This window comes from Pongo pygmaeus, chromosome 11 (assembly GCF_028885625.2).
Source record: "Pongo pygmaeus isolate AG05252 chromosome 11, NHGRI_mPonPyg2-v2.0_pri, whole genome shotgun sequence".
Taxonomy (NCBI): Eukaryota; Metazoa; Chordata; class Mammalia; order Primates; family Hominidae; genus Pongo; species Pongo pygmaeus.
The window spans coordinates 141,445,740-141,466,602 of NC_072384.2; the positions used below are offsets into that span (position 1 = coordinate 141,445,740).

The 20,863-nt window shown below is 58.9% G+C and overlaps 1 protein-coding gene across 23 annotated transcripts in view; it reads right to left on the reverse strand.

Annotated features, from left to right (window-relative positions):
• KIF1A (kinesin family member 1A) overlaps positions 1-20,863 on the reverse strand; it is a 116,707-nt gene that overhangs the window by 48,935 nt on the left and 46,909 nt on the right. For 7 of the 23 annotated variants that reach the window (XM_063648214.1, XM_054477634.2, XM_054477633.2 and 4 more), the window contains exons 11-23: positions 13,500-13,575; positions 11,836-11,914; positions 10,770-10,912; positions 10,226-10,252; positions 8,627-8,835; positions 7,282-7,361; positions 6,789-6,864; positions 4,940-5,019; positions 4,589-4,695; positions 3,404-3,487; positions 851-1,031; positions 704-776; positions 407-500 (exon numbers count right to left, since the gene is read on the reverse strand). In XM_063648214.1, the coding sequence (XP_063504284.1) occupies positions 407-500; positions 704-776; positions 851-1,031; positions 3,404-3,487; positions 4,589-4,695; positions 4,940-5,019; positions 6,789-6,864; positions 7,282-7,361; positions 8,627-8,835; positions 10,226-10,252; positions 10,770-10,912; positions 11,836-11,914; positions 13,500-13,575 (1,309 nt within the window). The remainder of the gene's footprint in view (positions 1-406; positions 501-703; positions 777-850; positions 1,032-3,403; positions 3,488-4,588; positions 4,696-4,939; positions 5,020-6,788; positions 6,865-7,281; positions 7,362-8,626; positions 8,836-10,225; positions 10,253-10,769; positions 10,913-11,835; positions 11,915-13,499; positions 13,576-20,863) is intronic. The other 16 variants (XM_063648216.1, XM_063648212.1, XM_054477639.2 and 13 more) reach the window with 3 other exon arrangements.

The window sequence follows — 20,863 nt, forward strand, 5'->3', positions numbered from 1 at the left end:
TCGGGGGCCCCATGAGCCTTGTGGTCAGCAGGACGGGAAAAGTGGACGCATATGAGCATGGTGAGCCCCTACCAGCCCCATTCCCCATCATCATCCAGCCATTCCTGTCAGAGGCAGCATGTGTGTGCACATGTGTGTACATGTGTGCACATGAATGTGTGTATGTGTATACACACGCAAGTGCATGAGTGTGCAAAGCTGCTTGCCAGCTGTGGCACAGTATCCCCCCTCCCCCAATGCTGCTTCCACGGTGCTTCCCAGGGCAAGGAGGTCTTTCCCTAAAGAGACAGGTCCACACCCCACGGCAAAAGTGCTGACCAGTGACCTCCAGAGAGGGGCCCGGGGCTGCCCACCTCCATGCTGAGACCCTCCTGACGCAGCAGGTGCTGGCCCAGTGACCCCTCACCTTCATCCTCGGGCTCCTCCTCCTCCTCATTCACCTCCGGGTAGTACCTGGAGTCCATCTGCTTCTGCAGAGCCTCCAGCTTGCTCTCGTAGTCCTGCAGAAAGCAAGGCCTGTGACTCCACTACGGCCTTACCTTCCTGGGCCTCTCGCACTGCGCCTAGACAGTGGGCCTCACCACATCCCACTGTTTAGATGCAAGAGATGGGGCCAGGCAAGCAGGGAGTGGGGGCGTGGGAGGACAGGGGTCCCCTGGTGGGGGTGGGGGCTGGGCAGGGAGGACGGGGCCACGTCACTCACCAGCCGCTGCTGCTCCAGCAGGTAGGTGGCCTCCTCCCGCTCGCGGCGGTATTGGTCCTCCAGTTCCTGGAGCCTGCAAGGGGGCGCTGGGGTGAGCACGGGAGAGCAGGAGGGGCAGCAGGCAGATGGGGGTGGCCTCCGCCTCACCTCTGCTCCATCTCCTGCTTCATGTCGATGCCCTGCTTCTCCAGCAGCTCACGCTGGGCGAAGGCCCAGTCCACAGGCTCAGCTGGTGTCTCCGCACAGGGCGTGCGCTCACGCTCCTGCCGGGCCTGCTCGGGGTGGTTGAACCGGAACACGTGGCTCTTACCCATGATGATGCGGTTTCCTGGGGGACAGAGGGACAGGTGACCTTGGGGGATGGGGATCTTCAGGTCCCTGATGGTCTCAAGCGGGGAGGTGTGAGGAGAAAGGGGAATAGGTACAGGCACCCCACCATCCCCAGCTCCCAGCCACTCCTTCTTCAGCCCTTGCTGGGACCTGAATGTGTCTCCTCACTCTCCCCATAAATCCACCCTTGGCCACTCTCCACTCAGCAGCCAGTGACATTTGCAAACCACAGATCTGGGGCCTCTGCTGTGCTCCAGTGTCCCTGCCCCTCCCCAGGCCAGCCTTGCACTTGCCTCCTGCCCCCAAGCCCCCGTGCACACATGGGAGCCAGGACCCTCCCTCTCACATCCAGTTTGGGGCCGGTGCCCCCAGGGCTGGATTTGGGCCCTCCACAGAGCACTGTTGCAGGGCGCAGGACCCTTCCCTTCCATCTGTCTCCCCCACTAGACTGGAAGCAGGGCTGGGGCAGGTCCCCTGTGCCCAGGGCTGAGGTCCAGGGTCCGGAGTCCAGAGACCACAAGAAGGAAGCAGGGACGGCAGCTAACAGGCACAGGTGGCTGCGGAGCCTCAGCATCAGGGCCACCGAGCCATGGGCATCAGTCCAGCCCCTCCCACCCCAGCATCCGGCTGGACCCCCCTCAGGGCTGCCCCATCTGCAGGGCCCTCCAGGGCAGCACTCACTGTCTTGGGACAGTCCTGCCTGCAGGGGCTCTCTTTGGATGGCCTAGTTTCCCTCTGACTTTCCCTAGTAGCTGTAGCTCTGTCTTGGGGCTCCATAGAGCCACCTCTGCCCTGCCTCCCACCCAGGTGGTCCGTGCCTGCAGGTCTGTCCCCCTTCGGCACCTCCTTGCTGGCCGCTCTCAGCTGGCCACTTCCTCTGTCCTCCCTGTCTGCAGGCCGTATGCAGCCCACCTCAGACACTGGGAGGGAAACCCCAAGCTAAGGCCTCTCTTAGCCTAGGCCCTGCCCTGAGCCCCACAGGCACCAGGGCCAACCCCAAAACAAGCAGGGAGAATAGGCACAGCTGTCTGTCTGTCCATCTGACCAGCTGTCGCCCAGGCTTAGCCACACCGACTCCCCATGACAAGGCCACCCCACGAATTCAGGACATTCAGTGTGTCCTGCCCTCCTGCCCAGGGACCCCATAGGCAGGACTCCTGAGTCCCGAAGACTCCTCCGAACGCCTTCGGGGGTGGGCAGATGGGCTAGAAGTGGGGCTGCTGGGTGTCACCTGCCCTTCCTCACCCCCTTTGCTTTCCCCTAAGACAGGGTCAGGAAAGGGTCTCCCCTGTTCCAAGCCAATGGTCACTTTTATGTCAGCCTGGCCAGGCCACAGCACCCAGTGATTCAGCCACACCCTCCCTGGGTGTTGTGTGGAGGTTTCTGCACATGTGCTCCACACCCGCAATTGGCTGATGGAAATCAAGGAGGCCCCCAACGGTGGGGCGGGCCTCATCCAAGCAGGTGAAGACCTAAGAGTAAACTGGGGCTTCCTCTGAGGAAGAAGAAACCCAGCGGATGGATTCCACTCCTGCCGAGTTCCCACCCTGCCCTGAGTTCCCAGCCTGCCCCGAGTTCCCAGCCTGCCCCGAGTTCCCAGCCTGCCCCGAGTTCCCAGCCTGCCACCTGCCCATGGATTTCAGACTTCACTGACCAGCCCCGCCATCTGATAAGCCAATTCCTTGAAATAAATCTCTTTATACCTAGACATGGTTGTATGTATCTCACTACATCTCGGTCCATGTCTACAGCCATGTCTGTGCGTCAGGCTGCTGCTGTTTCTCTGGCAGAACCCTAACTGCGTGGGCGATAGTCACACACCACTCAGGAGGGCTCCATGTCTGACTTCTCTAAAGAAGGGACTTTATGCCATGTGTGCCTGCACGTGTTTGAACATCACAGACACTGCAGTGTCTGGGAACAGAGCTCAGCCCCACCTGGGGTGCTGCATTCAGAGACTGGAGCAGCCCACCCCACTGAGCTCCACAACACCTCAGCTCTGGGAAGCCCCTGTCCACAGCCCTGTATCCCCCAGACCAGCCCGACAGGGCACAGTCCTGGGCCAGGAGGCAGGAGCTTCTTCCTAGGCAGGCACACCCTGGCTCCTCACTCAGCCCACAGCATGGACTCAGTGTCTCGGGGTCCCTGTGTTGTGTGAATGGGGCCTGTAGTACTGTGTTCCTGGAGCTGGGGGACTGGGGAGGCACATGAGCTGCTTGGGTACCCGCAGCCCCCTCCCCTACCTGCCCCGCGGCCCTTGAGAGCTGCCGTCCCACACAGTGCACAGGAGGCGGTGGCTTGGACATGGGAACAGAGGCCTCGCCTCATGCCTCTGCCTACCTGACTGGCCCCTGGAGTCCCCAGCCGTACCTGACCGCAGGATGCTGGGCTCTGTGACTTTCTTGCCATTGACGTAGGTGTCTGCCCCCTCACAGGGCTCCAAGGTCACCACAGCTACAGGAAAGGCGGGAGGGGCAGAGAAGAGGACTATGAGGGGCTCTCACCTACAGCAGCTCGGCTTACCTGGCCCCCAGGCACGGCCTCTTCCAGGCCTCTCGCCTCTCTTTTCCCTGCTACACAGGCCGTGACCATTGGCAACTCTCATTTGGGCCTCAGAGGAGCTTAGGGGTCTCACCTCACTTAACAGAGGAAGAAAGTAACCCCCAGAAGGAGGATGCATGTGCCCACATTGAAGCTAAGAGGCTGTGCTGGGCCTGATCACCCAGGGCCCTGTCCAGCTCTCCAGGTGGACAAGGATAAAAACACCAGCTAATGGGGCCTGGGCCATCCCACAGGAGAGGGTAAGCAGGGCTTTGCAGTCAGAGAATTCCAGGAGAGCCAATTGTCCCAACACCACTTAGGGCCATCATCCTGAGGTGGCCAAGTTGGACGGTGGGTGTCAGTCACAGGTCTGCAGGCCAGAGGCTGGCTGGATGCTGCCGGGAGATGCCCTTAGCCTGGGCTGTGGGCCATGTGACGGCACACTGACACCGCAGGCCCATCCCCGAGTTGGGCAGCACCAGGCAATGGGGACAGCCCCACGTCATCTCCGGGAGGAAGACCACTGCAGGCAGGGGAAACAGACAGATGGCCGCCCACAGCCAACAGGAAACCAAGGTCTGGAAATAGTTTTCCACCCTAGGTCTGGGCTCAATCCTCATGGCTCACTGTCCTCTCGCCATGAACATCCTCCACCCTGGGCCCCAACACGCTTCCTGGCCAGCAGCCCACCTGCGCCCCCACCTCCAGCCCTCAAGGAGGCTCAGCTCCCTAAGGCAGCAGCCACCCCTGGCCACAGAAGGTACCAGGCATTTTCCCAAGTACCAACCTAATGGAAGTTGTCTGTAAGGCTGGCCCCAAATCTCTCTCTCTCTCTCTCCAAATCTCTCTCTCTCTCTCTCTCACACATACACACACACACACACACGTCCTGCCTAGAAGTATGACTCGCGACCCACTTAGTGCTGGGTAAGCTGGGAGAGGGTGACCTCATTCAGGCCTGATCATCACAGCACACAGGTGTGGGTGCGGGTGGGGACGGTAGGGTGGTGATACCTTCACTACCTCCCCTGGAGTCGCTCCGGAAGACGCAGTGCTCCTCCTTGATGAAGTGCCCACTCAGAACGATGTCCTGCCGCCTCTCGCCATCCTCCCTACCCACTCTGCGGGGTGGGGGCACCATCAGCACTGCAGCCGGGACCCAATACACCCAGGACGCCACCCACTGGCCTCCAGGGGTGCCCAACCAGGAGTGTTTGGGAAACACCCAGGGCAGACATCAGCGGGGTCGCTGGGGAAGTCCAAACTCAGTGGCCCCTCTGCAGCAGCAGGAATGGCGAGTCCAGCCTTCCCCTGCCAGATCCCAGGGCCTGGCCAGGCTGGAGTGGCTGCCAGGTCCCCTCTCACCTGGTGATCCCATCCTTGATGTAGTAGAGCAGGCACTCAGACATCAGCGGGTCCTCGTTCAGGTTGACGAGGTGTGGTGTCTGCAGGGAGACAGGAGGATCATCTGTCTTGCAGAGGGGCAGGAGCCCGATGCTGGCCACACCCCTTCCGACCGCTCTCCAGGCACCAAACTACCACCAGGGTCCCTGCCCCCGCACTCAGCTGGTGCCACCAGGCTGGTCACTCCAAGCCAGGAAAATGAGGAAAACAGAAAGTGCAAGCCGAAGGCCCAGCCCACCAATAGCAGCAGGCTGGTGGGACCCGACCACCCACATACACCCAGGCCTGGCACAGCAGCCCCAGCACTGCAGCAGAAACTGAGCTTCCAGAAGGGCAGAGAGCCCCAGCTCTCAGCACGTGGGGGCCCTGGGGCCCTCTGAGGCTGGGGTGAGCCCCCAGATGTGCAGACCACAGGCTTTGTCCCATGGGGTCCTGGGTTCCCAGCTTTGGACTGTAAAATGGGGTTCTAGGACCCCATTCCAGCTCAGACAGCCCAGAAACCATGGGCTCACCAGTGGGAGCCAAGAGCCAAGAGCCAAGAAGGATCAGGACACTGACCACGGAGGGCTCAGCCCTGGGGTCTGGGGAATGAAGCAGTTGTGAAAGGATCCTTGATGAGCCACCTGAGGCACCCCCATGCAGAGAGGTGGAGACCTCGTCGCTGGACGAAGGGGACAGACCATCCCCAGCCGTCCCTGCCCCCTGAGTGGGGAAGACATCCAGCCAGGAGGGGCTATGCCCACGGCTTTGGGGCTGAGTAGGGGCTGCAGCCTTGGGACCCCACTGGCCTGTGCACGTCTCGTGACTCCCAAGAACACTGAACTTCTCAAGAAAGGGGTCCCCAGTGGTCCCACTTCTGGGCAGTGCCCAGACCCAGGGCAACCAATAAAGCTGCACCCCTGGAGTTCCACCCTACCCCTCCAGGAAGGGGATGGGGTCTGAAACAGTGCAGGGAACAATCCATTCCAGACCAAACCAAAGGCCTGTCTAGAAGACGTGTATAGTGAAGCCCCATTAGGACACTGCCTGTCCTGGCCCTGCCTGGGACTGGAATCTCCCTACAGCTCTTCTCAGGCCCTTCCTGCCTCTGGACCTCAGCAGGTGCTGGGCCCCCGGCCTGAAGCACAGCCCTGCCTAGGCCCTCCCAAGCTATGGACACACAGGTGTCTGTCCCCATGTCCCGGCCACCTTTGGGGTGGGTGTGTGGGGTTTGGGGACTAGAACCACAAGAAAGACTTTTTCCCAAGCGCGTGTGCCATGCCCCACCTGGGCTGCTGGATGGGGGCACAGGAGTCATATACACTCTGAAGCAGCTGCCCAGGGGTTCTGTGCCATTTGAGGGCCCCCAGCTGAAAGACCCCTTAGGCTTGACCTGGTGGGAAAAGAGGGGTCCCCACTGGAACAGTCAGACCTGACTCTAGCTGAGTTCTAAGAAGGCAGCTGGCACCCAGCTCTGTGAGCAGCACAGGCTCCAGGGCAGGTCCAGGCCCCTTGTGTCTCAGTCTCCAGCCTGGGCATTGGCTTCTCAGCCTTGCCCTGACCTTGGAGAGCCCAGTCCACACTCCAGGCCACTAAGAGACCCATCTGATGTCCCAAAGCCACCAGCATGCCCCACCATGAGAATGTGGGGACCTAATTCTCCACAAAAAGCAAAGTGTGACTATGGGTGAGCTTCACAGCCCCAGTGCCTGGGCCAGAGCCCCACCGTGCTCCCCTACTTCCAGGAGCCCCCTCTGGCTCTACCTGAGACAGCACCTCACCTGGTCCTGTTCAGATGAGGGCAGTACCACAGAACTGAGACAGCTCCTACCTTTTTGGGAGAGAATACGCCCAAGGTGCCGCCATCCTCCCTCATGGCCACACCCATCTCGGCCAGCAGGGCTTCCCTGGGGGAACAGAGCTGAGGTCAACACAAGCTCCACAAGGCTTCCAGCACCGGCCTCAGCCCTGGCTGACCAATTGGGGCAGTGGGCCTGTGGCCACTGTGGCCTGGGTGGTGCCCATGCATGTCCCATCTGGTCACTGGGTTAGGGCATCTGCTGATGGGACCGGCCCCTCTGCACCATGGTCAGGGATCAGGTCTCTCAGGCCTCAGGTCTCTCAGGCCTTGGTGGCTAGCAGCCAGCAGTGTACAAGGTGGGGGTCATTGGGGATGAGGGAACAGGTTTGCCCTGGGCTGGGACGTGGCCACCCTATGGTGCAGGTGCCCAGCACTGGAGGGCAGGGCTCAGTGCTCATCCTGCCCAGGCTCCGGGCTTGCTGGCTGCACCCCTCCCCCGGGCCTCAGTTTCCCCACTGCACACCTCTCCATCCGGATGGCTTCTGTCCGCCGCAGCTTCTCCTCCCAGGTCTCATTGAGCTCAGCTATGATCTTCTCTGTTTCCTGGGGATTGAGGCAGAGCACAGTGAGCTGCTGGGGCTGGGGCCAAGGGAGAAGACAATGGAGACACGGGTGCCAGGAGAAGGGGCTGCAAAGCACAAGAGAGCCATATTCCTGGGCCTGTCCAGGCAACGAGGCATCCAGAAGACCAAGGTAAAGCTCAGAGAATGTGTGTCTTTCCCTTAGACACACTCAGGAGAATGGGGAAAACGCAAAACAAATCTGGAAGGAAAAGAGAAGCAAATGCTCCTGGGAGATGCTGCGCCTCAGTTCCTAAAGCACAGCCATCCTCGCTGCTGCCAAGAGGCCCAGGTGCTCACCCCTCTTCAGGACATGGACGACACTGCCCAACATCAGCCTGGTCTCTCCTTTTTCTTCCCACCCACAGCCCAGTGGGACCCCAACACCCCAGAAGGGCTCTCTGCTCCAGGGTCACAGGCCCAACCTCGCCCCCATCCCCTTCCTCACACCGGCCTCAATGGGGCCTCTGCCTTCTCCCCTCAGCCCCTCAGTCTCCAGGCGTGTGGCTCACCTGCCCCTGCACAGCCATTCACCGAGGGGCATGTGAGTGGAAACCTAAAACGATCCCCGCCCATTGCTGGGCACCAGGGAGCACACCGTGCCTTTGAGCGGTGGGAGGTGGTGACTATTCCCAGGCAGGAGTGCAGGTGTGAACACAGGATGGCCTGGAGGGGGCTCAGGAACCTGCACCACACTCACTGCCCTTCTCAGGGGGTGTAATTCTACAGGACGCCAGGAGGGAAGCTGCTGTGACCTGGGGCTGTCGCCAGTGGAGGGGGTGCTGCGGGGTGGGGAGGGACGAGACACCTCTCCACCCACAGATGCCATCCAGCTCACTGCTCCTTGAACAAGCACCCACTCACACAATTAAAGACTCAACAGGAAGAGTCTCAGTCCTGGACATTCATTCTTGGATCTTCCCTTGTCCAGGCTTGGCATGGGTGTGGGCACAGGCCACCCAGACACCCAGGTCTAGGGTCCTGCAGGGGCATTTCCTGTCCAGCAGCTGAGTGTTGTGCAGCCCACAGCCTGGGGACCCCCGAGTGAACTGGTTGCCTTGGCTGCTGTGGGTGGTCTGGAGATAGGCCACTGGGCACCTGGGTGGCCACACGCCAGAGGCTCCTGCTGATGCTCCACAATGGCCCTTATGAGGGTGGGCTGTACCCAGGAGGGCAGGGTGCCTCTAACTCCTCCGAGCTTCCCACTCCCAGAGTCTGACATCCCGAAGCCCCAAGTGGTGTCCTCACCTTCAGTCTTTCAATGGCCTCCTCACTGCCCGGGGCAAACAAAATGCGCTCGTGGAGGCTGGACACGGAGGCAGCGCGGCTGGACAGGGCTGAGAGCGAGGATGAGGGGCTCATACCCACCAGGGTATTGGTCACTGTGGAGAGAGGGTCAGGGGCTTCATTCACCGTCCCGCCACGGTTAAGGTTATTGTTCTCAAGGTCGGACACGTCTATGGGGAGGAGGGGTAGGGCGGGCAGACAGACAGAGAGAGGGAGAGAAAAAAGATGAAGATGGGAAAAAGTAAGAGATGGGGCCCAGAGAAGGCAAGAAACAGAAACCATCAACGAGGCACAGCAGCCCCGCCCGGCCCAGGACAAGCGCATGCAAGGCCTTCCTGCCACCCCTTGCCTATGATGGGACAGGGCCAGCAGTGGCACCCACTTGCCCGCCTGCCCCCCAGGCCTGCCCTCCCCAGCAGCAGCGTGGCACAGCCCTAAGCACTCTGGAGCTCCCCTGCACCCCCTGCGCAAGGCTTCTTGCTTTCTCACAGCTGCACTCCAGACCCCACTGCCAGGCCGCCCTGCAGTCCCTGCACCTGAGGGCTGGGAGCCTGTCCTCCCTGCATCTTCCCACCCTGTCCACTGGCTTGGCGTGGTCACCCAGCAGCACCCTGTACAGACTCCCACACTTGTCCTCCCATCCCTCGCACCCACCGTCAGCCTGGGACACCACACACCCCTGAGCTGTGGGGCCGAGCTGTGCTAACCGTTCAGCCCACTGACATAGAAATTGGCCCAGAGACCATCCTGGAGGAGGTGAACATGGGACCCTCATGAGGGAGGCCCTTCCCCTCCACCACGAGGAGCTCACCCACCAGCCTAGGCCTCATGCATCCCTAAGGCCTGGGAGGTGGGGCTGTGACATCTCTGGAGTGGGTGGTGCCAGGGGTCCCCTAGCGGAAGCGAACACACAGCAGAGCAGCAGCAAGCACGGGACCACACGGGGTGTGGGGGAAGTGGAGGGCGCCCTGCAGCCAGGCTCGGGAGGCACTGAGCCCCATGGAGCCAGGCCCAAGGCCAGGAGGCACAAAGGTTGGGCGGGATTTGGCAGCATCCGCTGTGAAAGCTGAGCTTCTGGCATTTCCAGAGTTGAGGGCCTGGGCGTGGGGGGTCAGGTCAGCTGGAGAAATGGCATTGCAGATGGAGGCCTGAGCCAAGAGCTGGGGACAGGACAGTCCCTCCAGCCCTCCTGGCCCTTTGGTGCTGATATCCTGACCTTCGCAGGCATTTGGGTGCACAGGGGGTCAGAGGACCTGATCTCGGCCACGTTTAGCCTGAGAAGGCCTCAGCTACACCCTGACTCGCCCGTTGCTTTGGTTTCTCATGTAGCCCATATGGGTGGGAAGGAGCCAGGAGTGTGGGCTCAGAGGCAGACAGAATCCCACATCTATGAGCAGGGCCCTGTGGCTGAGGGAGAGCAGTGCTTTCTGCCCCCCAAAAAGGAGAAGAAAGCAGAGCAGGTGCCCTGGGGTTCACCCCTCCCTGCCCGTGCCACCCTAGGCCCTCATGCTGGCTGGGGCTGGAAGCAGAGATGCAGAGAGCAGCAAAGGGAATACACACATTTGGGTCCTCCAGGCACAGTGTTGGCTACGGGGGAGGGAAGCGTGGGGGAGGGGGAGAGACAGAGAAACAGAAGAACAGGTTTGTCTCCAGAGGGTCAGGCACGCCTTTCACAGGCCAGGGTGGCCAGCAGTGGGTGTGTGGCCACAAGCAGGGTGGTGAAGGTCTTCAGCTCCAGAACACGGGGGACCGCTGTGACCCCAGCACCCATAGCCTGCCTATGGGGCTTCCAGGGGAGCCGTCTCTGGCCCACTTGCATCAGCATTGAACCCAAACCATGTGGTACCATCCAGGCCAAGGCCAGGAAACTTGCCCTTGTCCAGGGCTCCCGCCCAGCCTCCCACCCAGAGGCATTTCTGCCCAGGAACATGGAGCAGGGACAGGGATTTGGCCCAGAGGGGCTCTGGGAGCGGTGTGGAGCTGCCACAGCCCAGGGTGCGGTCAGCAAAGTGGTGGCCCCAGGAGAGAGGATGTGATGACCTGCGAGGCCCCTGAGCCTGAGGCCCCACAACCCTGTCCAGGACAGGCTGGCGCAGGCACTCACTGTCGGTGATGTCCCCAAGACCCTGGGCGTACAGCAGGTCCCGCAGCCGGGTCACCTCATCCTTCAGCTCGCGGATCAGCTTGTTGTTGGGGTCCTCATTGATGACAGCATTGCAGCGGATCTGCTTGGCCCGGTCAGCATACCTGGGTGGCAGAGGGGGCTGTGGGCTGTGCTCGGGACAGGTCCACACCTGGCAGGTCCCAAGGGTGCCCAGAGCCCTGCCCAAGACCCAGCCTTTTGGGCTCAGCAGCCAGGCCAGAGGTGGACCTGAGCCAGCACAGCCTGGCACAGAGTGAGAAATCGCCCCCATGGCAAGTCGCTGGGGAGGGCATTTGGGGCCACAGGCCAGAGAAGACTTACAGGGGAGGTCACCCAGTTCCAGCTCGCCCACTTGGGGAAACTGAGGCCCAGGTGAGAAGGGACAGGGTGGTGTCCTCTCCCCCAGTGGTCCCAGGGTAGAGGGAGAAAGTCCAGGGAAAATGTGAGAACATCTACGTGTGCATAGGCTTGCGCCCACACCGTGTACCAGCCGATGCGCATGTCTACGTTTCCAGCTAGTACATGAACCTCTATTGAGACACACGCCCTTTGTTTCTCTTAAGCACTGGTGGTGCAAGGTCAAAAGAAGGGAGAGATCACTGACCCAAACAACCGAGCAGCCTCTAGCACAGCTAGGGACCCAGGCTCCCCACCCCAGGTGCCCACCCTGCCCATAAGACATACCTATGCCCCCTTTGCTATCCAAAAATCCCCAGTGGTTATCCCGGCCGGCAGGTGAGTGTAAACTGCTTCGCCCAGCAGGCACAGCTCTCCCAGTCTGGTGCCACCAGGCCCTGGGCTGCCTGCAGCCCCAAAGCACACCCCCAAAGGCTCCATGGAGGGAATGGAACAGGGCCCATGCAGGCCCACGAGCCTCAGAACAGTCCCTTCCAGCCTCACAGAGTCCAGGTTATACCCCTCACAAAGAGTCGCCCCTGCTCACTGGCGCTCCTAATTCAAGCATGAGAGGATCCATCCCCCAAGACCAGGAAGCGGGAAGCAGAGCTTGTCTCCCTGGAGAACTCACCTCAGGGTGCTAAGGGTCTCGTCGTAGTTGATGTCTGCAGGACTCAGGGCTGCCACCATAGCTGTCCTTGAGTTACCGCCTGTGGGAAGAAGACCAGGTTGTGCCCAGAGGGGGATCTAGGCCCCAGGGCTATGTCTGCTCCCCCCTTCCCCCCACATTTACAGATGGGGAGGCTGAGGCCCAGAGAGGTAAACTGAGTCACAGGCTTACCCGCCACCCCCGCCCCCATGAACACAGACAACAGCAAGGACCTGGCCTTCCTTGGCTGCTCCTTCATCTCTGAACCAGGCACTGCCATTATTTCTCTTCTACTTTGTGTTTTTCTCACATTTGGGGCCATTTTACCACCATCAGGCCTTCCTTTCCCCAAAGCAGAGAGGAAAGTTGTGGAGGGTTTTAAAGTATTTACTCCAAAATAAATACCATTTATGTTCAATATTTTTTTCAAGCACTTCTATCATTTTCATTTGAAATATATTCCTCAGTATTTAACATCAGATTCCTGGCCCAGGTTAGTAGGATCCCAGCATCAGGTAATGCGTGGCGTGTGGAACAGACTGTGTTCTTTCTCTTCAGGGAATCCTGTCTAGGTGACCTCAGCAGTCGGAAAAGATCACCACTGACTCCACCCCAGCCCTCAGGACTGCTGCCTGGTGGTGCTTCAAGTCTGGACAGATGATCTTGCCTGCTTGACCCCAGGGAACTGTGTATCCTCAGGGCCATGTCCCCAGGGCATGGGTCCCCAGTGGGTCCCCATAGGGACTGAAGAGACAGTGTGAAGGGCTGAGTATATACCACACGGGCCCCAAGAAAGCCTCCGTGGGAGGACTCCTCTGCCCCTGCCCTGGGGCTGAACCTGGGTGTGCCTGGACCAGGGGGCTCCTTCCCAGCCCACATCTCAGGTGAAGGAACACACTCTCCTCCTCTCTCAGCGGGGCCCATCCATCCGCAGGCCTGCTGGGGTCTGCAATACTGGCCTGAGCTGGGGAGCAGCATGGCTAGTTGTGGGGTGCAGAGGTGGTCAGCCACGGCTCTGCACACCTCAGCCATGCCGCTGAGGGAGGCCAGGGACCCCCAGTCATCTATGTTCACCAGGTAAGCCCAAGACTCAGTTTACCTCCCTGGGCATCAGCCTCTCCAGGTGTAAATGCAGTTGGGGAGGACTCTGAGGTTATTCCGGGATGGATGGGATCAGCGTCGGGTGCATTTCAATTCCCACCTCCCCATCTAAGTCTCACTGCTCAGAACTCAGATAGAGAAGAGGAGGTTTATGGCAGCCCCTCAAAATCCAGCAAGCAGAGCTCCCAGATCGAGTCCCAGGTCCCCATGACAGATGGGGAAACCAAGGCCCAGAGAAGGATGAGTACTTGGCCTGGGTGTCACAGCCCACCTGACCCAGGACCACTGACACAGGCAGGTGTGTGCTGTGCCACCCCCTGGGCCATCCTGGTTCCCACATTCGCTTCGTTAACCCACTGCTGGCCATTGCCCCAGGTCCTCCAGAAGCGCCATGAACTGACTGGACCCTCCAGGTTCACCTCCCAGCCTCAGCCCAGAAAGGGTGAGAGGCCTCCTGGCGACTGGGCACCCCCTCAGTGGGGAAGAAGGGCACAGCCCAGGGTGTCCCCAGAGCCCTGGGGACAGGCAAACCCACAAGTTCTCACCCAGGTTTTCCCGGAGGAGCCAGGTCAACACGGAATCTCGGTACGGAATGAAATCTGTCTTCTTCTTTTTCTTGTTCTGTGGGGGAGGAACATTCAAGGTCAAGCCCGAGCCCACTGGAGAGGAAGCGAAAGGGAGGGGCCAGCGAGGGCCCTGACAAGTGGGTCCTCAAAGCTGGAGGCTGGGCAAGGGGCGGGGCCCACTCTGATGGACACGTTCTCAGGCTGCCCAGGCCTCTCCCTGCCCAGACCCCAGGGCGCCACTCCAGAGGCCTCCTCTAGGTCACAGTCAGGGACTTGCTAGCACGTCCTTCAGGTTCCTCCCTCGTCCATCCCTGCTGCCCCTGGGCCACCCAGCTGGACACCAGCCAGGAGTGCTGATGTCACCAGCAAGTGTGTCCTCCCTCCACTCTGTCTGAAGGACTCATCTGAGCCCATGGCCCATCCTCGAACACCATCAGCGACTCCTTCTGACCCAAGGGAAAAGGCCCCACAGCTAAATGTGACCCTCCAGGCCCCATGGCCTCTGCCACACTTACCTCCCTGCCAGCTTAAATCTCCCCTTCACCCAGAGTTCACCTACCCTCTCTCCCATCAAACTCCCTCTGGTCCTGCAGAAGCCAGTTCACAAGCCTTCCTCTAACGGCCTGTTCTCCCATCCCTCCCCTCAGAGTGAAGCATCCTCCATGCTCTTGCTACCTCTTTGGCTCTTTAAAATATGGACTCCATCCACATAATGGCTGCCAGGAATTGCCTCTGATGGACACTCTGTGACTGACTTAATGATCCCAATAGTTGTGGGTTTCAGTGATTTCCAATGTCTACTGGTTCATGTATGCATTGGCTTATGACGCATTTGCAGAGCACCTGCTGGGCCGGCAGACGAGGCCTCTGACCCTGGAGCCTGCACCCCAGGACATGCATGCAGATGCCACCTCAAGGGCTGGGGGCACACACAGACATCATTGTTCTTGAAGACAACCCCAGGAGAAGCTCCACCAGCTCACAGGGCACATAAAATTTGAAAGCTCTTGAGACTCCCTGTCAAAGGGGGTCCAGAATGCTGTACTGGCTTCTCTGCGAGCAGGGTTTCGGGGTGCCCATCTCACAGCTCAGCAGCACAACTGACTGCTTTCTTTTTTCTTTGGAAACGTGGTAGGGACTACCTCTACTCTATTTCTAGGTTTTTTTCTTTGGTTTTGTTTTTGTTTTTGTTTTTTGAGACAGAGTCTCCCTCTGTCACCAGGCTGGAGTGCAGTGGCACGATCTTGGCTCACTGCAACCTCCGCCTCCCGGGTTCAAGCGATTCTCATGCCTCAGCCTCCTGAGTAGCTAGGACTACAGGCGTGTGCCACCATGCCTGGCTAATTTTTGTATTTTTAAAGTAGAGACAGGGTTTCACCATGTTGGCCAGGATGGTCTCGATCTCTTGACCTCATGATCCACCCACCTCGGGCTCCCAAAGTGCTGGGATTACAGGCGTGAGCCACCGCACCAGGCCTCTAGTTTGGTTTTTGATTATTTAATTCCTGAGGGTGAATTCTCTGCTATGTGTCATATTCCTTGCTTCCACATAAATGTCCTCCAGCCATTCAGCCACTTCAGCAAGGAGCCCAGCAGCCCCCTGGGTTTCCTGCTCCCTCACGGCCTCCCTGTCCAGTCATGCTCCGCCATCTCCCAGTACCACCCCGCTCTCCCGTCTCGGCCCCCCAGCCTCCACCATCCCAAGCCTGGAACCCTGACCTTCCATCCTGACTTGCCGCACCAGGCCACCCTGCTCCCAACCTATCCCTCACGCCGCGCGCATGGCCTGAGGACCCATCCTTGGCTAAAGCAGACGCTGCGAGCCCTGCTGAAAACCCGCCCGCTGCTGCCACTAAAGCTCGGCCAGGCGGCTCCTGACAAGCCGGGAGGGACCTCAGATCCTCAGACGGGCCCGCCTCCTGCCGGCCTCGCCTCCCTGCTCTGGGCCTGGCTCCTCAACCAGTTCCTCCAAAACTCTCTCGCTCGGCTCCTTCAAAAGTCTCTGTCATTGTCCCTCGCAGGGTCCCTCCCACTTTCCCTCCCAGTCCCTCACACAGACAGTCACGCGGTTCCCACGCGGTGCTTCCACATCTCAGTCCCGCACGCTCGAGCACTCAGTCCCTCAAGGAGCGCTCGCCATTCCCCGCACGGTTCCCACGCGGCTGCTCGCAGCTCACCACACAGTTCCTCAGTTCCTCCCGCCTCCCCACGCACTTCCTCACGTGTCTCCAAACGGTTCTTCACGCAGCTCCTCTGGCTTCCCCCTTTATGCCTCCGTTGAGGAAAACGGCAGTCACTCGAATGCGGACTCCACCCGTGGGATGGCTGCCGGTCACACCGTTCACCAAGTTTTCCCACAAGTTCCACATGCAATTCGGTCACAGTTCTCTGTGGAGTTCTTCACACAGTTCCACCCCATCCTCACCTAGATCTCTACGCAGGGCCTCGTTACACAGGCGTTCTTCACCATTCTGCACACGCAAATCCTCCCCGTCCCTGACACACTCGCTCCCACAGCTCCCCACAGCTCCCCACAGCTCCCCAGAAAGTGTCCCACGTTCCTCAAACATTTCCTCACACGGCTCCCCACACGATGCCTCACGCAATCCTCCATCACTCAGAGCTCTCCACAGGCGCTCGCAGCTCCCGCACAGCGGTCCACGCGCACAGACAGGCTCCTCGGGGTCCCACGGTCCTCACGGCATCCACGCAGCTCCCGAAAACCCCATCAGCTCCGCCCCGGTCCCCACGCAGCTCCCCACCCCGTTCCACACACTTCCTCCCGCTCCACACAGCTCCACGCGGTGCCCGACAGGTCCCCGCAGTTTCCCATCCAGCTCCTCACACTCCCGACAACCCCTCGCACAGGTCCCCACGGCGCTCCCCACAGTTCCGCGCGGTTCCACACACGGTTCCCCACACATTCCCATCCAGCTCCTCACACTCCCGACAACCCCTCGCACAGGTCCCCACGGCGCTCCCCACAGTTCCGCGCGGTTCCACACACGGTTCCTCACACGGTTCCTCACCCGGTTCCTCACACGGTTCCTCACCCGGTTCCTCACACGGTTCCTCACCCGGTTCCTCACACGGTTCCACACCCGGTTCCTCACACGGTTCCTCACCCGGTTCCTCACACGGTTCCTCACCCGGTTCCTCACACGGTTCCACACCCGGTTCCTCACACGGTTCCTCACACGGTTCCTCACACGGTTCCACACACGGTTCCACACCCGGTTCCACACCCGGTTCCTCACACGGTTCCACACCCGGTTCCTCACACGGTTCCACACACGGTTCCTCACCCGGTTCCTCACCCGGTTCCTCACCCGGTTCCACACACGGTTCCTCACACGGTTCCTCACACGGTTCCACACACGGTTCCTCACCCGGTTCCTCACCCGGTTCCTCACCCGGTTCCACACACGGTTCCTCACACGGTTCCTCACACGGTTCCACACCCGGTTCCACACCCGGTTCCTCACACGGTTCCTCACACGGTTCCTCACACGGTTCCTCACCCGGTTCCACACACGGTTCCACACACGGTTCCTCACCCGGTTCCTCACCCGGTTCCTCACCCGGTTCCACACACGGTTCCTCACACGGTTCCTCACCCGGTTCCACACCCGGTTCCACACCCGGTTCCTCACACGGTTCCTCACACGGTTCCTCACACGGTTCCTCACCCGGTTCCTCACACGGTTCCTCACCCGGTTCCTCACACGGTTCCTCACACGGTTCCTCACCCGGTTCCTCACCCGGTTCCTCACACGGTTCCTCACACGGTTCCACACACGGTTCCTCACACGGTTCCTCACCCGGTTCCACACACGGTTCCTCACACGGTTCCTCACACGGTTCCACACACGGTTCCTCACACGGTTCCTCACCCGGTTCCTCACCCGGTTCCACACACGGTTCCTCACACGGTTCCTCACCCGGTTCCACACCCGGTTCCACACCCGGTTCCTCACACGGTTCCTCACACGGTTCCTCACACGGTTCCTCACCCGGTTCCTCACACGGTTCCTCACACGGTTCCTCACCCGGTTCCACACCCGGTTCCACACCCGGTTCCTCACACGGTTCCTCACACGGTTCCTCACCGCCCCCTACCGTTTCCCAAACAGCCCCTCCCGCCGTTCCTCACACGCTTCCTCACGCGGGTCCTCACACAACCCTTCACGCCATCCCTAATGCGGGTGCACACGCACTTTCCACACAGCTCCTCAGGCCGTTCCACGTGTTCACCCCGTTCCGACACACAGCGTTCCACACGGCTCCCCACGGTTCCCCACAGCACCTCAGTGTTCCCACGCAGTTCCTCACAGTTCCCCTCAGTTCCACACTCAGTTCCACACTCAGTTCCACACTCAGTTCCACACTCAGTTCCACACTCACTTCCTCACTCAGTTCCTCACTCACTTCCTCACTCAGTTCCACACTCAGTTCCACACTCAGTTCCTCACCCAGTTCCACACTCAGTTCCTCACTCAGTTCCACACTCAGTTCCACACTCACTTCCACACTCAGTTCCACACTCAGTTCCTCACTCAGTTCCACACTCACTTCCACACTCAGTTCCACACTCAGTTCCACACTCACTTCCACACTCAGTTCCACACTCAGTTCCACACTCACTTCCACACTCAGTTCCTCACTCAGTTCCACACTCAGTTCCACACTCACTTCCTCACTCAGTTCCACACTCAGTTCCTCACAGTTCCACACTCAGTTCCACACTCAGTTCCACACTCAGTTCCTCACTCAGTTCCACACTCAGTTCCTCACTCAGTTCCTCACTCAGTTCCACACTCAGTTCCACACTCAGTTCCTCACTCAGTTCCACACTCAGTTCCACACTCAGTTCCTCACAGTTCCTCACTCAGTTCCACACTCAGTTCCTCACAGTTCCTCACTCAGTTCCACACTCAGTTCCTCACAGTTCCTCACTCAGTTCCTCACTCAGTTCCTCACTCAGTTCCACACTCAGTTCCACACTCAGTTCCTCACAGTTCCTCACTCAGTTCCACACTCAGTTCCACACTCAGTTCCACACTCAGTTCCACACTCAGTTCCTCACAGTTCCCCACAGTTCCTCACTCAGTTCCACACTCAGTTCCACACTCAGTTACACACTCAGTTCCTCACTCAGTTCCTCACTCAGTTCCACACTCAGTTCCACACTCAGTTCCACACTCAGTTCCTCACTCAGTTCCTCACTCAGTTCCACACTCAGTTCCTCACAGTTCCCCACAGTTCCTCACTCAGTTCCACACTCAGTTCCACACTCAGTTACACACTCAGTTCCTCACTCAGTTCCTCACTCAGTTCCACACTCAGTTCCTCACAGTTCCTCACTCAGTTCCACACTCAGTTCCTCACAGTTCCCCACAGTTCCTCACTCAGTTCCACACTCAGTTCCACACTCAGTTACACACTCACTTCCTCACTCAGTTCCACACTCACTTCCTCACTCAGTTCCACACTCAGTTCCACACTCAGTTCCTCACTCAGTTCCACACTCAGTTCCTCACTCAGTTCCACACTCACTTCCACACTCAGTTCCACACTCAGTTCCTCACTCAGTTCCACACTCAGTTCCACACTCAGTTCCTCACTCAGTTCCACACTCAGTTCCTCACTCAGTTCCACACTCACTTCCACACTCAGTTCCACACTCAGTTCCTCACTCAGTTCCACACTCAGTTCCTCACTCAGTTCCACACTCAGTTCCACACTCAGTTCCTCACTCAGTTCCACACTCAGTTCCTCACTCAGTTCCACACTCACTTCCACACTCAGTTCCACACTCAGTTCCTCACTCAGTTCCACACTCAGTTCCTCACTCAGTTCCTCACTCAGTTCCACACTCAGTTCCACACTCAGTTCCTCACTCAGTTCCACACTCACTTCCTCACTCAGTTCCACACTCAGTTCCTCACTCAGTTCCTCACTCAGTTCCACACTCAGTTCCTCACTCAGTTCCACACTCAGTTCCTCACTCAGTTGCACACTCAGTTCCTCACTCAGTTCCTCACTCAGTTCCACACTCAGTTCCTCACTCAGTTCCACACTCAGTTCCTCACAGTTCCTCACTCAGTTCCACACTCAGTTCCTCACAGTTCCCCACAGTTCCTCACTCAGTTCCACACTCAGTTCCACACTCAGTTACACACTCAGTTCCTCACTCAGTTCCTCACTCAGTTCCACACTCAGTTCCTCACAGTTCCTCACTCAGTTCCACACTCAGTTCCTCACAGTTCCCCACAGTTCCTCACTCAGTTCCACACTCAGTTCCACACTCAGTTACACACTCACTTCCTCACTCAGTTCCACACTCACTTCCTCACTCAGTTCCACACTCAGTTCCACACTCAGTTCCTCACTCAGTTCCACACTCAGTTCCTCACTCAGTTCCACACTCAGTTCCACACTCACTTCCACACTCAGTTCCACACTCAGTTCCTCACTCAGTTCCACACTCACTTCCACACTCAGTTCCACACTCAGTTCCACACTCACTTCCACACTCAGTTCCACACTCAGTTCCACACTCACTTCCACACTCAGTTCCTCACTCAGTTCCACACTCAGTTCCACACTCACTTCCTCACTCAGTTCCACACTCAGTTCCTCACACTTCCTCACTCAGTTCCACACTCAGTTCCACACTCAGTTCCTCACTCAGTTCCACACTCAGTTCCTCACTCAGTTCCTCACTCAGTTCCACACTCAGTTCCACACTCAGTTCCTCACTCAGTTCCACACTCAGTTCCACACTCAGTTCCTCACAGTTCCTCACTCAGTTCCACACTCAGTTCCTCACAGTTCCCCACAGTTCCTCACTCAGTTCCACACTCAGTTCCACACTCAGTTACACACTCAGTTCCTCACTCACTTCCTCACTCAGTTCCACACTCACTTCCTCACTCAGTTCCACACTCAGTTCCACACTCAGTTCCTCACTCAGTTCCACACTCAGTTCCTCACTCAGTTCCACACTCACTTCCACACTCAGTTCCACACTCAGTTCCTCACTCAGTTCCACACTCAGTTCCTCACTCAGTTCCACACTCAGTTCCACACTCAGTTCCTCACTCAGTTCCACACTCAGTTCCTCACTCAGTTCCACACTCACTTCCACACTCAGTTCCACACTCAGTTCCTCACTCAGTTCCACACTCAGTTCCTCACTCAGTTCCACACTCAGTTCCACACTCAGTTCCTCACTCAGTTCCACACTCAGTTCCTCACTCAGTTCCACACTCACTTCCACACTCAGTTCCACACTCAGTTCCTCACTCAGTTCCACACTCAGTTCCTCACTCAGTTCCTCA